Source organism: Geotrypetes seraphini, chromosome 11, assembly GCF_902459505.1.
Source record: "Geotrypetes seraphini chromosome 11, aGeoSer1.1, whole genome shotgun sequence".
Lineage (NCBI taxonomy): Eukaryota > Metazoa > Chordata > Amphibia > Gymnophiona > Dermophiidae > Geotrypetes > Geotrypetes seraphini.
Window position 1 is genome coordinate 89,266,821 of NC_047094.1, and position 17,320 is coordinate 89,284,140.

General features: G+C 41.5%; 1 protein-coding gene across 6 annotated transcripts in view; it reads left to right on the top strand.

Annotated features, from left to right (window-relative positions):
* The window catches only part of DIDO1 (death inducer-obliterator 1), a 679,850-nt gene that overhangs the window by 355,761 nt on the left and 306,769 nt on the right, over positions 1–17,320 (top strand). For all 6 annotated transcript variants that reach the window (XM_033963660.1, XM_033963661.1, XM_033963662.1 and 3 more), the window contains one exon: positions 11,058–11,319. In XM_033963660.1, coding sequence (XP_033819551.1) covers positions 11,058–11,319 — 262 coding nt within the window. The remainder of the gene's footprint in view (positions 1–11,057; positions 11,320–17,320) is intronic.

The window sequence follows — 17,320 nt, forward strand, 5'->3', positions numbered from 1 at the left end:
CAGTGGGCTCTTCAGTCCCACTCTGAATTTTTGGGACTGCTCTGTTACATCCCATTAGTCCTGGAATAAAGTAGGATTGTCCAAGAACGAAAGATTAGATTCTTTCCTTTGCTAATCTTTCTTGTAAATCCACACCTTGGAACCCACCCTATACCTTGCTGATTCGTTGATCGTCTGCCTTTACAAGTACAAGTAAGCTGGATTTCTCTTTTCTGACCAGTCTTTATAAGAGTGCCATCAGAATGGGTTTAGTACTTTTTTTTGTGTGTGTGTATGTGTGGAGGGGAGGGGGTCCCTAGTTCAGACATCCCCTTCTGATAGTGCAGGCTGTCTCCCTATAGCACTGTCTTCTTGTTCAGGTTTCTAATGTTACATAACCTCTTCTCTCATTTTTCATTGTTGCTGTTTTGCAATTGTTGATATGAGCAGAATTTATTTACTTGCCAGGGAGTTTCTCTGTTCCACTTTTGATGTTATCCTCTACAGATATTCCTGGCTGCTTTAAGACTGACTGAGGAACTTGCATTATGATGAGATATGAGGGGGAGGGGCTTAAGTTTCTAAAGTTTGAGGCTTCCTACAAAGTCCTGGTGGGTAGATGGAAATAACCCACTGGTCCCGGAATAAAGTGTGGATTTTCAAGAAAGAATATTAGCAATGGTAAGAAACTAATCTTTTCTTACAGTAATGCTAGTTACTGTAATTAATTACATTTTTAGATAACTATCAATGTAACTAGTTACATTAATAAGATTGACTAAATTAAGTACACGTAACTAGTTACTTTATTTTAGGAACTACTAACTGTCCTTTTAAGGGCAATTGAGTGAAAATATTACTGAACTTATAGCAGCCCTCCCTCTTGTTTTTTCCTTAATTGTTTGCTTTTACTTTGCTTCATGTAGTTCTTGCCTTTTACCCTATGTTCTTGTTTGTCTGCATTTTTAATAGTTTTTAAAAGTTTTTATAGTTAGTTTGGTGACGTAGAGTCATGTCAAACTTTTTTTTTAATTTAAAGTTTGTCCTTTGTTTTTACAAATTTGTACACCGCCTAGAAGACTAATTGGGCGGTATAAGAAATTTTAAATAAACTTGAAGCAAAAATTTACAAGTTAATTTTGTGTTACAAAGTTACTTTTGTGTTACAAATGTTTAACCGACTTCATCTCAAATGCACTCTCGTACCAAATGTTTAGAAAGTCAATAAAAACCTATCTCTGACAAATTTCTCTGACCCCACCTCAACCTGATGTACTCCCAAAACACTTCCAGATAAACCTGACTAAACTTAACAAGCCAATGTAAATTTGAAAGTTTGCTGTAATGTCGCTGTCTGTATACAGTCTCTTCTATTGTAAATCGCTTAGAACTGTTTGTGGTATGGCGGTATATAAAAATAAAGTTATTATTATTATTACATTAGAGATTTCTATTCCTCCATTTCCTTGCGGTTACTGTTTACATAGCATGCAGTACAATTGACAAGGAGTTGTCATTAATGCTATTTTACTCCTTCCCACTTGCAATCTCCTACAAATCTCTGATTCCAATTGACCCCAACCCTAACCCAACAGACTCCTACCCTATCCCAGCAGACAGATCCTGGTCTTCCTTCGAACTTGTTTCCGAATCCCTGGTCTATAATTTCTGCCTCAAATTGAAATCCTGCAACTGTACCTTGGATCCTTTCCCCTCCTACCTCTACGAGAACACTCCCCCTCAGGCCATCTCATCTCTTCTCATAAACTCCGCCCTCCATTCGGGTCTCTTCTCCCCAGAAATGGGCCATATTTCCTTAACCCCACTACTGAAAAAACCTGAGCTTGACCCCTCTACACCATCCAGCTACCGTCCAATAGCTAACATTCCCCTTCTTACCAAGATGCCATCATATCCACTCAACTATCTTCCTACCTTGAGAAATTCACCATTCTTCAACCCTACCAATAAGGCTTCCGTCCCAATTTCAGCACCGAATCCCTTCTGACCTCCTTAATCTCAAAAGTTCAATATCTCCATTCTCGCAACAAGTTCGCCGTCCTTCTTCAATTCGACCTCTCTGCAGCTTTTGATGTCGTCCATCATGATATTCTAATTTACCAACTCACCGAGATAGGCATAAACTCCACAGTCCTTGACTGGTTCTCGAAGTTCTTACGCTCACGCTCCTACATAGTCAACATGAAGGGCACTTCTTCCTCCCCCTGGAACCCGATCTGTGGAGTCCCACAAGGCTCACCTCTCTCTCCTATCCTCTTCAACATTTATATGTCCTCCCTTAAACTCCTCCATCTCTCCCCCCTTGAAACACTCTACACTTACGCAGACGACATCTTTGTCCTCCTCGAGACCGACCGGAACCTCACCAACCTCTCGGCGAACATATCCTCATGTATATCGAACCTTCAATCCTGGGCCCACACTGTGCAGATGAAACTGAACGAATCTAAAACAAAACCTCTCTGGCTCGGCCCAAAATTGGACCAACTGCCCACCTCCATCCCATTGTCCTCTGGCCCCACTCTGCATCTTGAATATTCTAGTAAAGTTCTGGGAGTCATCATTGACTCTACACTTTCCTTCAACGACCACCTCAACTCCCTAGTAAAAAAATGTTTCTTCAGCCTTCACATGCTGAGAAAAGTGAGATTCTGTTTCCATCAAAAACACTTTGCCATCCTTGTCCAATCCACCATCCTCTCCAGACTGGACTACTGCAACTCTTATCTACCTTAGTCTAACAAAGAAAAACCTTCAAAGACTCCAGCGGATTCAGAATACCGCTGCTAAGCTTATCTTCGCAAAAAGCAAATTCGACCACGTCTCACTGCTTTTATCCAAGCTCCACTGGCTTCCGATTATCTCCAGAGTCCACTTCAAATGTGCCTGCCTCACTTTCAAGATCCTACACGGTATTCTCCCTCCCTTCATTCCTCTTTCTTGGAATTCCTCTAACCCCAATTCTGCCAGATCCACCTAAAAACTGAAACTTTCCTTTCCCTCTCTAAAAGACGTTTCACTTGTAGGAAAACTAGGTTCTTCCCTCCCTTTCAGAATCACTCAGCTCTGGAACAACCTTACCTCCTCTCTTAGGAATCTGAGCTCCCGCCAACTCTTCCGTAAACATCTGAAAACCTGGTTATTCTCAAAAATGTAATTCCTTCTCCCTCTCTGGTTATTCTAGTCTACTAAATTTTCTCTTCATTTTGCCTCTTCCCTCCACTGGAGTTCCTTTCTTCCCTAACTCTTGTTAACCGTGTCGAGCTTTACGAATGTAGAGATGATGCGGTATACAAACCTAAGGTTTAGATTAGATTAGATTACTCATTAAACCTCCAATTCAACTCGTTTCTCTTGCCTCGCCACAGTGCATTACAGTTACTACCCATGTACCGGCTATACGTTGTGACAGCCAGCCAAATGGGCTATACTGAACTAAAAGAATTGTTTCATAAAGGGCTGGACTGTTTTTGTGTACTTAAAGGGTCTAATTTGCAAACTCATTTGCAATTACAGTTATCAGTAATAAAAAGGGTCTCTGAAGTGGCTAAGAGGCCCTAAACACTGGGAGAGAACCCCAGAAGGGGAGGAAAAATCCCCCCCTTCCAAAAGGAAGCTTTCCAAGGAGGAGTACTGTGGACATAAGATATTCTCACCCTGAGATAAAAAGGAGGCAGTGACAAAGACCCGTGGACTGGCAAAGCACCTTGTCAGAATCCTGGGAAACTTGGACTCTCCGAGTGACCCTTGAGGCCCACAATGGAGATGAATGATAATTACAACGTAAGCGTTGACAAATTACAGCTTGACAAATTACAGCTATACTCGCTCGAGGAGCGCAGAGAGAGGGGGGACATGATCGAGACGTTCAAGTATCTTACGGGCCGCATCGAGGCGGAGGAAGATATCTTCTTTTTCAAGGGTCCCACGACAACAAGAGGGCATCCGTTGAAAATCAGGGGCGGGAAACTACGAGGTGACACCAGGAAATTATTTTTCACTGAAAGAGTGGTTGATCGCTGGAATAGTCTTCCACTACAGGTGATTGAGGCCAGCAGCGTGCCTGATTTTAAGGCCAAATGGGATCGGCACATGGGATCTATTCACAGGGCAAAGGTAGGGGAGGGACATTAAGGTGGGCAGACTAGATGGGCCGTGGGCCCTTATCTGCTGTCTATTTCTATGTTTCTATATTTGAACATTCAGTCTTCATTTAATTTTTTATGTTAGTAGGGTCAGACAGCAGAAATATCTGTGTACATTGCAAACTTGTCTGTCAGCTTCTAAGCAGACCTACAGCTGTGCAATCAATACTCAGCAAATCTTAAGAAGCACCTGTAAAATGTCCACCTGGCTGCACATGATAAACTTCCTTTGTTGAGATCAGCAAGCTGTTCTTCGTCAGATACATCAGAATCCCTTCCAAAGAAACAACAAACTTTGACTGCTTCATGGAGCCAGGACAGTAGCCAGTCTCCTGCGGATAGGTGGCGTGGGCTCAGATCTGCTTGGAATGATGGGTCTTAGACATTCGGGAAGGATAAGGGATCATTTTGTGGATTTGGCGGCCAAGGTCTGAGCAGCAGTACTGAAGCTTTTAGCCATTCAAGTTATAGAACCTGTTGCACCTGCAGAATCATAATGCCCAGAAAAGACTCAGAAGACTATAGGCTGATGCTGGATCTGAAGTAAGTGATGCCTTGAGGGTGCTGTGGTTCTGCATGAAGACAATTCAGTCAGTCATTGCGGCAGTCGCAGCAGGAAAGTTTCTGGCCTCCTTAGATTTAACAGAGGCTTACCTCCATATTCTGAATTATCTAAGAACACACAAGATTCTCAAGATTCCATGTTCTGGGGGAGATATTTTCATTTCTCCGCCCTACCCTTCAAGTTGGCAATAGTGCTTCATACCTTCACCGAGATAATGGTGATGGGTGACGGTGGCCTATCTCAGAAAGAAGGGAATTCAGGTGCACCCCTACTTGACTGATCAGGACAATGTCCAAAAGAGTCACTTAGAGCCGATTCAGAAATTGGAGTACCTGGGAGAATACTTCAACACGGCAGAAGGCCATATCCAAGTTCCAAGTTTATTAAATATTTGATTAATCGTTTATTAACAGTCTAAGCGATGTACAAAGTATAAAATATTAAATTACAATAGTTGAAGGGAAACAGACAATGTAAATACGACTGAATATATCTGTCTTCCTGAACCATGCAGACGAAAGCTGACAAGACAGATCACAGATGTTTTGGCAATTCTTGCTCCTACAGCAAGGCACTACCTCCAGATTCTGGGTTCCATGACAGTGACCATAGAGGTGGTTCCTTGGGCAGGGGCACATATGCATCCGCTCCAGTATCCCTTGTTGTTTGACTCCAGAAACCTCTGACATGGTTGGTAGAAGCCTAGCAAAGCTTAAGTTGATTGCTGAGACTGGAGTCACTGGAAAAAGGAGTTCCGCTTTGGATCTCCTCTTGGATTCTTTTGACAACTGATGCCAGTCTCTATGTCTTGGGAGGGCATTGCCTAGGGCTTCCAGTCCAAGGCTGTTGGACCCCATCACAGAGGAAGTGATCCATAAACCATTTGGAGTTACAGGCTATTTGGCTAGTCTTGCTGATGCTAGAGAAGTCCTTGGAGGGCAAAGCTGTCTGTGTTTTCTTATACAATACCATGGCAATTGACAGGGAGGCACCAGGATTGCTTCTCTGAATCTGGAGGCCAAGCTGCTCTTCCAGTGGGTGGTGCATCATCTAGAAGCAATATCAGTGGCACATGTAGCAGGAGTAAACAGTGTATAAGCTGACTATCTCATCAGGAAGACTTTACACCCGGGGGAGTGGTCACTATCCCAAAAGGCATTCGACTGCATTATAGGATGCTGGAGGTGTCCAGTGATGGACCTCATGGCATTGGTGGGCAACAAGAAACAGATCGATTTTTCTGCAGAAGATTGAAGACAGAAATGGAAAGGCCTAGGTGCCCTGGTCCAGTTGTGGCCAGAGCAGGATCTGTTGTACATATTGCCCCGTGACCAATGATAGGCCGAGCCATTTGTCAGATAGCGAGCCATTAAGGACTGGTAATCCTAGTGGCTTCAGATTGGCCACTTTGGCCTTGGCACAGGGACTGTGTGCACCTTCAAAAGGACAAATGTCTCAGGCTACAAATGATCTTACGGCATGGCACTTGAGTGTGAACTCTAGTGCAGAAAGACTATTTGGAGGTGGTTATCACTGCTCTCCTAAGGGCAAAGAAAACAACCATCACAGCATACGCCAAGGCTTGGAGATTGTTTCATCAGTGATGTGGTATCAGATTCTGTGAGCACACTGGTTTTATTAGTGTAAGCTTTTCTTCAGGCTGGTTTGGAAAAGGGGCTGGCATTGGGGGTCCCTTAAAGTATAGGTGGCGGGTCTCTCATGTTTTAGAGCCTGTATGTGAAGGGGGGTCCTTGGCTTAGCATCCGGATATTGACAGATTCTTAAAGGGGGGAGGCACCAAAATTGACACTGTTTCCCTCATGGAACTTGAACATCGTACTGAGGGGCTTCAGGAAGGCGTGTTTGAGCCTTAGCGGGAGGTGTCTGCTGAATCTATCAGTGAAGACTGTCTTTTTGGTAGCCATTGTCTCCACGAGACGAGTCTCGGAGATACAGACACTGTCTTGCAGAGATCCGTTTGTCAGAATTACGGAAGTAGGAGTCGCACTTATAAAACATGCCTTAGTTTTTACTGAAGATGGGCTTGGCTTTTCATATCAGTCGAGGTCAGATTACCTGCTTTTCAGTCCATGGGCTTCCAGAAGAGGGACAAATTGTTGAAATTACTGGATGTGAAAAGAGCTCTACTTCATTATCTAGAAGTTTCAAGTTTATTTCATATTTGATAAAATCGCTTTTTTCAAAGATTACAAAGCGATGTACAATAAATAATTTTCAAATAAGGGGGACATACAATATAGGGATAGACAGACGTACACTTCATGGGAAATCAGGGAAGAACTACAATATGATATAGGATAGAGAACAAATAAGGCTAGAACAATAGGAATTATATTATATTAGATCAGTGCTTGCCTACTTGGGAATGTCGATTCAGTTTAAAGACCTCACTAATCAGTTAAAAGCGTGTCTCTGACTTTCGCCTTTCTGATCATCTTTTTGTTTTGACAACTGCTAGAAGAGGCAGACAAGCTTCAAAGATGACTTTTTCCAGATGGATCTGTATGGCTATATCTACCATGTATATTGTCTGTGGGAAACAGCCTCTAAGCCTTGAGAGTGCATTCTGCCAGCAAAATAATCAAATTTTAAATAAACCTGAAAAAAAACCACACCTTTGTGGGTGGAGGCATGGGCAGTTTCTCCTGAAGAGATTTATAGAGCAGCCTCATGATCCACTCTTCACATATTTACAAAGATTTATAGGGTGAATGTAGCAGGGAGCGGGAATACTTATTTTATATTCTTGGTGATAAGAGCATGCTCATCTGTCCAGCCCTAGACTCAGGAGACTGCTTTGGTACATCAGGACTCATGTGCTTTGTGTAACAGAAGGGAAGATTAGATTCTTACCTTGATAATCTTCTTTCTCTTAACACAGCATACAAGTCCTGACACCCCGCCCTATTAGTCTGGGATTCGCTTCTGTATTCACTAGATCAGAGTTTAGTGTCAACAGCTGAAGATTTTCTGTTGTTAGATAAAAAAAAAAAATAAAACAAGGAAGAGAGAAGTGAGAGTGCTTTCTTCCATAAGGTTAATGCATGTTTTTGGTGGATGATTCTGGTCCGTTCACCCTGAATTACTTAAGGTGTTGTTTAACCTTGTTTAATATTTCTTACAGAGCAGAGTAGAACTGTGTTTGCGGGGAGACTCCCTGTATCCCCTCCATGTTTTCTCTGTTTTAGTGCTGTTAATTTCTTTGATATCCACAATGAATATATATGAGATGGATTTGCATGCACTGCCTCCTTGAGATGCAAATCTATCTCATGCACATTTATTGTGGATATCCTGAAAACCTGACCTGCCTGTGGCTCTCGAGGACCAGAATTGCCTACCCCTACCCTAGATCATACTAAGGCATAAGTCAGATCATTGTCGTTAAAAGTAGGAAAGCATCAACTGATTAGATCAGAACCATAACTGGATTCTTTAGCAGTGAATCTAGTATCAGTAATGGTAAAATTGTTAAATTTTCATCTATTCATAACCCATTTTTTCCTGCCTCCAAAACTGCCTCTTATAGATTTGAGAGAGATTCTAGCTGCACACCTGTTTGTTTGTTTGATTGTTTGTTTATTTATTTAGACTGTATACTTCACAGCCCAAGGAAGTATCTTCTATCCAAGTGAACTTGTGTTGAGGGAGACTTCAGCCACCTAATTGGCAGTGCCAGATCTTCTCTACCTCCTGAGAGGCACAGTTGGCTACAATGTTTTTACTAAAATGGGCCTGCATCATTGCAGATCAGGGGGTCCTTGACTTTGCGCACAATATCCTCAGGCATTCACCATCAGAAAATAATTTGAAACAGGCTTTCTGAATTCTATTGCAGTTCCTAATCCTATCTCGACTAGACTACTGCAATGCAGCGCTAGTTCTTTGCTCTAAAACGTTGCTAACACATCTACAACTAGTTCAAAACGTAGCAGTAAGACTCCTATATGGACTATGGAAATCGGAACACATACAGCCTTATTATATGAAACTACATTGGCTGCCCATAACCGCAAGTTTAAATTAGGCATCACTGCCTTTAAGATCCTGTGAGGCAATGCCCCCGACTACCTGATAGAGTTGGACATCCTATTCCAGGGTGCCCCACCAGAAATCTTTTCCACTTAAAATTCCCAGCATGCAGCAATATAAAGTCTCCCAGATAAATTACCTTGTTCATCCAATATCAATTAACAAAATGCTGGAACCAACTACTGCTTACACTATGATCTTGTGACCACTGTCTCAGGTTTATAAAATACTTCTATACCATGACAGGGAGCCAACACTGAAGTAACTGAAATGGTAATTGTAAAACCCATTTCTAAACTGTCTAATGCAACTCCTGGGACATAATGATGAGCCAACGATGACCTTCTTGAACTTGTAACTATGTATTTGAAATTGTGACCTAACTGTATTAATATTTATACTGATCTAACTGTACTAGGAATCCTGTTGAATGTCCATGTCAAACTGTCCTTTGTAACTTTCTGGGTAACTGACCCAATCTCTTGTAATATAATCTGATCTTGAACTGAATAGGTAAAGACAGAATAGAAAACCTGATTAACATAACATAAGATATTTCAGAGCTTCATAGCTTTGCTGTGATGGGATCCATATTTGATGTTTTTGCAGGACACAGTTTTCTTGCATTGGGATTTATCCTTCCTCCCCAAAGTGATTTCTCCTTTCAGTGTGAACCAGATTATTTTCTCACCTATGTGTTCTAAAAGGAATGTCGTGGTAAGGAACATACTCTGTGCAAGTTGGACATGCCTTGGGTTCTTCGATATTTGAATGTCATGAATAGATATCAGAGATCTGACCAACTGTTCATTCTCTTTAGTGGGCCACACAAAGGAGGGGCTGTGACTAAAACATCTCTATCCCATTGGGTGAAGGAAGATATTCTCCAGCTTAATTTATTAAAAATAACATCTGGTGCTTGAGGGCTTTTAATGAGGGCTCATGCTTTATCCTAGGTGGAAGGTATCTGTAAGGCAGCTCCTTGGTTCTCCTTATGTTATTTAATGAAGCATATTGGTAAAGAGCAGGCTGGCTTTGGAATTGAGATTCTCAGAGTAGGTCTGACGACTTCTCAGCTGCAGTGTTAGGAGGCTTGTGTACTTGCTTTGTGTCTGGCCTGATCTAGTAGGATGAGGAAGGTGAAATTTAAACTGATTTATCCATGTCTTTTCTTGCATTCTGCTATACTATCCAGGGCTCAATGAGGAAGCCAAGTTTGTGAGTTGAGCACTACTGCTGTGTCTTTAATTTACCATCTTCAGAAAATTCCTTGTGTGTGTTTTTGAGCTCACTGTTCCCTATCTTCTGTTGGAACAGTGGAAGTTAAAGATTGCAGCCCATGTTCTTGAGTTTTTAACAGGAAAGTTTTTTTCCCTTCCCCATGGAAGGTTTGCGTTGATAAGATTTAGTAATATCTTGGATGCACAGCCTCTTATGGGCAGTGATATCACTGCGAGTTGTGTTTTCTGCCTCCATTTGCCAGCAGGGTGGTATCAGCCTATGCATCTGGACTTGTTAGTAGGATTTAAGAAAAGGAAATGAACAGATGAGTCCAAATTTCACCATTATGTATATATATTTTTCTAATTAGATACTTATACAAGTATAGAAGCTATAAGCAAACTAGTACCACAGTTTTCAAAACTACCACATAATTTTCCAACTCCTGCCACAGAATATACTATCAAATTGCCATAGTAAGCGGATACTGTTGTTTTCATGATATAACAGATTAAACTTGGCAGTTGAGCATCTTGGGCCGGATTCTGTAACCAGCGCCGATATCAGTGACTGTCAATCGTGTGTCAGTCACGCATTGGCGCCAGTTTCAGAATCGTGGCTAAGGGGAAAATAGTCACTGGAAATGTAGGCCAGGGTTTTCCAGGCCTAAATTTGCGGTTCTTATCTTTGTGTAAATTGCACCTATATAGGTGCTTTAGACTGCCTAACTCCATGTCTGGCATTGACCATGCCTACTTTGGCATTCGGCAGCCTAAAGCGCCTACATAGGCACGATTCCTGCACATTTTATTTAGGCCCCACTAGGCTCTTCAACCTCGCCATTTCTAACGGCACTTGTCAATTAACTTAGGTGCCAGTTTTAGAATCCCTCCCCCCCGGTTAATATGAGATTGATATTAATAAATATATTTCCACATAAAACTTGATAGTTGAATTTTGGAAAGGGCTAAAAGATAATCTGAATTTGACAGATGTGATATCTAGATGTTGCTTTTTGGCTTGCCTTTTTACTGTTGCGTAAATTAGTTCTTTTGATGTCTTTGATTGTTTAGGTAGTTCTCAAACCTCTAAGTGGCCAGAAGAGAACAGCTCCAGAGAAGAGAGAACTGAAACTGAAGAAAGTGTTAGTGGCTGTTCCAAAGATAGAAGGGAACACTGATGAAACTGGTACCGATCTGACATCAGAAAGTAACACTCCATCATGGGCAAGCGATCACAATTACAATGCAGTAAAGCCAGAAAAGACTGCTACTACTGCTGCCGCCGCCGTTGCTGCTACCACCGCTACCATTTCATCTTCAGTATTTTACAAATGTATGTATCACCCAGGGATTTGCCCCACTAATCATTTACCGATCTTAATACATTACCATCTACCCCTGTGGCTGCCCCTATTTTCTCTTACTATCCTCACCTTATACTTTATATTCAGATACAGCACACTTAACACACACACAAACACACACACTCTTTCTCTTTCTTTCTTTCTTTCTTTCTTTCTTTCTTTCTTTCTTTCTTTCTTTCTTTCTCTCTCTCTCTCTCTCTCTCTCTCTCTCTCTCTCTCTCTCTCTCTCTCTCTCATAACAAAGTAGATGCCTCTCGGTTTTCTCAGCTGCATATTTGATACTGGGTTGAGCAAATTTGTACGGAGAATGGTTTCTGAATGTAAACTTCTTTCTTATTGCTATTCAAAGGGTAAGTATTAGAATTATTACAGTAAGTTTAATTCAGCATTCATTTGACACATTATGCTTGCTTTGCTTCACTCCGAAAAAATGGTTTAAAATTTTTGCTACTTGTTTAGCCTTATCATATTGATAAACATAATCAGATTACCTAAAGTTTCATTGTTGGTGCCTTAAAAAAACCAATGCCTCTAAGCTGTACCTGAAAGTTCCTACTAAATCAGTCCCAAATTCAGTTGTTTGGCCATCTTGAAGTATTTGAGCAAGCATACACCAAAGTCTTATCTTTCGCTACTACTATATTTCCACTACGTCATCTCTACATGGTATCTATTCACAAGGAAAGATTCTCGGAAAGGTGCTTCTCTTGTATTTGTTAAATGTAACTTTAACACATTATCCACGTACGTAAAGGGTAAGTGAAATTGGGTAAATAGTGTGGGGAGAGGCTCAGTAATAAAGTAGTCATGGAAGAATCATAGCTGGAATTTGAGCATATATATATGACTGACCCACAGAAAGTGATAGTTTGCTACCAGAATAAACAAAATGTGTTCATGTTGTCATTCAAATCTGACTCTTTTCAGCTATTAAATGCACCTCACATGTCACTATCTTTCTTCCCTGGGTCCCAAGCTTTACTTGTAACTGTTGGCCATGGTTGTTTCTCTCAAGGTCTGCTCAGTTATCTTGGCCTTTTTCCAGTTTCTTTGATGCTATAATAGTGCACCCATTAATAGTGCAATCATTTTAGCAAAAGTCTTCATGAAAGATCAGTCAGTTGGACCAGAAAGTCTTGTGTCCATTCATGCAGCTCAAACATTGATCTTTTGTCAGCAAGTTACAGTAAACTTGAGTTAATTTCACAGTTTTACTTCAGAAGCTGGACTAGGATGTAGAGCAGGGCTGCCCATGTCCGGTCCTCGAGATCTACTGGCAAGCCAGGTTTTCAGGATATCCACAATGAACATGCATGAGAGAGATTTGCATACCAACAAGGTAGTGCAGGCAAATCTCTCTCAAGCATGTTCATTGTGGATATCCTGAAAACCTGGCCTGCCAGTAGATCTCGAGGACCGGACATGGGAAGCCCTGATATAGAGAATTTTATTTGTTTTGAGAAATGATCAGCTGAACACGAAGAGCTAGAAAAAAATGTGGTGGTAGCTATATAGATATTTTTTAAGCAAGAGGAATTGCTTTTTAGTTTAGGACATCAAAACAGTTTGATAATCTAAAATACTTTCAGCCTTTCTCCTGACACATATGCAATTTTGCACTGAACTTTAATTAGATATTTGTGACAAGGCCTATGGGCCCTATTCCCCATAGTATACTTTCTGATTCTGTCCTTTTAAATTTTGTGAATGTGACAATATGAAGTTTTGGCTTTGTGATGCTCTTAGAAATGAAGAATGTCGAAGGAAGCTTGGTTGCTCAGAAGAATTTTATCCTTTAATTGTGCATCTTACCTACAATAAGCCTGTATTGGGGGGGATTGGAACCTGTATAATGTTTTTTTGTAGTTTCATAACCACATTCAAAGCAGTTTACATTCAGGTACTTAAAGCATTGTTTCCTATCTGTCCTGGTTGGCTCACAATATATCTAATGTATATGGGGCAGTGGAGGATTAGGTGACTTCCCCAGGGTCACAAGGAGCAGTGTAGGGTTTGAACCCACAACCTCACAGTGCTGAGGCTTTAGCTCTAGCCCCTATGCCACATTCTTCTCCTAAAGGAGAGAGAAGGAACTAAGATTTCCCCTTCTTTCTTCAGGGTAGGACAATACTAGTAAGTAGGAAAAGATAAACCTTTCCCATATCAGGAGTCAAATCCAGGCCTCCTGGGCAAAAATCAGGAATCCTAACAGCTAGACCGCATGGTACAGGGTTTTGATTTCCCTTTGTTTTAGTCTGGAGAAAACAGGAAATGAAAGGCAGAAATACTATCCATTAATTTGTTATTGGTTCTATTTCCTGAAATGATTAAAAAAAGAACCCAATCTCTACCCAAAATCAAGCTCATGTGAAAGGTTTTAACACCCTCAGTTGACAAACTCACTTCATGAAGAAATATTTTCATATCAACCAATCAGAATTTGCTTCAGGTATGTAATTTATAATGTGTCTCTTATTCTTCTCCGATTTGTATATACAGTATATGTATGTTAAAACCAACAAAGAGACCCCCCCCTTTTTACAAAGCCATGTTAAGCTTTTTCTTTTTTTTTTAGCCAGCTGTGGCAGTATTAGTTCATCACTCACAGGAATTATGTGATCATTGGAGCTAATACTGCCGTGGCCAGCAATTTAAAAAAAAAAAAAAGTCTAATGTGGCTTAATAAAATGGGGGGAGAGTGCTGAAAATCTTTATTTGAAACACTATCAGCCTCATTCACAAATGCTGCGCTGCGCTAACAGCCCCAAAGCCCATAGAGATTTAAAGGGCTTCGGGGCTGTTGCCGCGCGGCAGCCACTAGCGTGGCTTTGTAAAAGAGGCCGTATTTGTAGAGTAATAATAGGGAAATAGCTCTTTCTAAATGTTTTAAATCAATTATGCATTCCCACTGACAATTTTTTAATATGAACTTTTTACATTGTATGTGCGTGACTTATATTGACATTACTGTGTACATACTGACAGAGGTAGAAAAGAGAAGCTGACCTTTCCAGACAGGTCTAACATTTTCTTATTTTATATCAAATCAACTCCACTGAGAAGTGGATATTTTGCCATTTGATTCCTTTGTTCATTTTCTCCTGTTACAGCTTTTGAGTTAGAAAAATCTGTATACTACACCATATATTTCTTGTTTCAAAGCCCAAATTTTTATTATACTAATGAGATATGAATATAAATGAATAAAGCCCCTTTGATGTCTTCCTTTTCACGCCTGGATGTTGCTAAAGTGTGTGCTGTAATAGCATTTCTAAAATTACAATTAACTTTTACAATCTAGTACAGTGTTCTTAAACCTATTGACACCTATGGACCGGCAGAAATAAAATAATTATTTTGTGGACTGACACCTGTCCGCGGACCGGCAGTTGAACACTGGGCTAAGTCGTGGGCCAGACCCCACCCATCTCCACCCCATACCCCGCCCCCATAATAGTACTAATTGTAACACCATTTTTTCCATTCATTATTCATATACACACACACACACACACACACACACTATAACAACACATAATGGTTAACCACAAAATTAAACTACAAAGCACACTGTATGCTTCTCAATATTCATTCCTACCAGAACACAGATAACCCCATGCAAATATGGGACCAAAAACTAAGGGCTCCTTTTATCAAGGTGCGCTAGTGGGGTTAGCGCGTCAGACATTTCATCATGTGCTAACCCCCGCAGCAAGCCAAAAAACGAACGCTTCGTCAATGGAGGCGTTAGTGACTAGCGCGGCAGGCGATTTAACACATGGTATTCCGTGCGTTAAACCCCTACCGCACCTTGATAAAAGGAGCCCTAAAAGTACTAATATATACAGATAAACCCTAAGGTGCAAGACCCTGCATGCAGTACAACCCCAGAGGAAAAGAAACAAATGCATTTCTTCCTGAACAAACAGCAGATGTAAATCAATCACTAAATTCAAAAAATAAAATCATTCCCCCTACTGTTGTTGTCTCCCTTCCTCCATGCTGTGCCTTGCCATCTGGACTGCTACTGCCTGGCCATTTTATGCCGCCCCCCAGTGTTGTCTTCGGGCCGGCTCTCTCTTCCTCAGTGTTGCAGCCATGGACAGCGGCTCCTCTCACATCCCGCACCTCATCTGAAAGCCTTCCCTCTGACATTGTGACATCAGAGAGAAAGCTTTCGGTTAAAGTTCAAGATGCGCATAGGAGCCTCTGCCCATGGCTCTGTGCACTGCAACACTGAGGAAGAGGGAGCCGGCCCGATGACAACGCTGCATTGATTGTACCGTGGACCAGCGGCTGAAGAGCACTGTCTGGGGCCCAATGCACGTGCTGGCCATGTGGACTGGCAGGAAATTTCTGTGGACTGGCACTGGTCCATAGACTGGTGGTTGAAGGTCACTGATCTAGTACACAGGTGATTTATTAAGTTATAAGAATTTTAATTTAATCAAAGTTATAGTTATTATAAAGAAGATGGCAGAGATATTTAGTTTCATGGAACTGTTATTCTACCAATGCATTTAGAATGTGTATCCTTTATGTTTGTTCTACTGACTTCTCAAATTGAGCTTAGCAAAAGGAATTTATCTGAAAAGCTGTTTCATGCTGTGTTGTGCTTCTATACATAGTTTTCTTATCATTTGAAAGAGCAAAAATGGAAGTAGGGTGAATATAGTAAACTAAAGATTTTTGCTGTTATTACCCATTTTTCTCTATTGCATGGACAAATTTGAACAAAGGAGTCATGGCTAATGATACCTAATAAAACAAATTTCACAAATTTCTTTTCAAATTGTCACTATTATAATTTTTATCAGAAAGTATTTTATTAACTTTCACTATTTGTCGCTCCTAAATTGTGCAAGATTGTATTTAGAATGGGAAATATTGTTTATCCTAGGATAAGCAGGCAGTATATTGTTACATGCGGGTGATATCATCCACAGAGCCTGGTATAGACAGTGCAAAAGTGTACTGTCACTTTAAAAATGTTTGTCTCGAGACCGCTTGTACCACACATGCACTGGTGCCTTCCCACCTGACGTCAGTTCTCAGATTTCCACGGAGCTGAGAAGCTGTGTTTTTTATAGTCCAAAGCACATCAAACTTAAGTTCTGTGCCTTCCCGTGCTTATTTTCTTCAGTATTTTGCTTTACTTTTTGTGGGAGCCAGTAAGGAAGCCGCTCGGCTCCAAGCAGCAGCGCCACATCGCGCTCGTGCTGCTAATCAGCCAAAGAAATTATCTCATGGCAGCCGGTTAGCAGCGGGGCAGGAACTTGGAATGTTCGCTCCTGCCTGCTGCACCTCCAGCAGGGACATCAGATGAGGTATGAGGTAGGGCAGTGAGGGGGGCAGGGTACAGAGCCTGGGAGGAGGTAGGGTGCAAAGTCTGACGGGGGAAGGAAGGAAGGGTGCTGGGTGCAGAGCCTGTCAGGGAAGGGAGGGAAGGGTGCTGGGTGTAGAGTCTGACGGGGGGAAAGGGGGCTGGGTGCAGAGCCAGACAGTGCACTGTCCGTCCGACTTATATTTGAGTCAACTATTTTTCTTCCTTTTTGGGGGAAAAAGGGGGGTCTGGACTTATATTTGGATCGACTTATATTTGAGTATATATGATAACTTTATCCAGATCACTCTCCCAGGCCTCCATATATGATAAAGACAACCCCCTCCTAGCCACTAAGCATTGATCTCCGAGATAGTCCACTTTTGGAATGTAGGACCCAACAAGCATTCAAATCGTGTCTTCCCCAAAAGCAAGACCTCCAACATTCCAGAGCACAGCCCATATTTATCCTAGGACGAGCCCAGGGAAGATGCAGATGCTTATCAGGCCACAAACCAGCCTGTTCAATCTCAACCCACTGCTTAGGCACCTGAGTTTGCCATTCTAGCAGAATCCTCAGTTGTGCTGCTTGATAATATTTTTTGGAAATGTGGGACACCCAGTCCCCCCTCCGATGTACTAAGGTA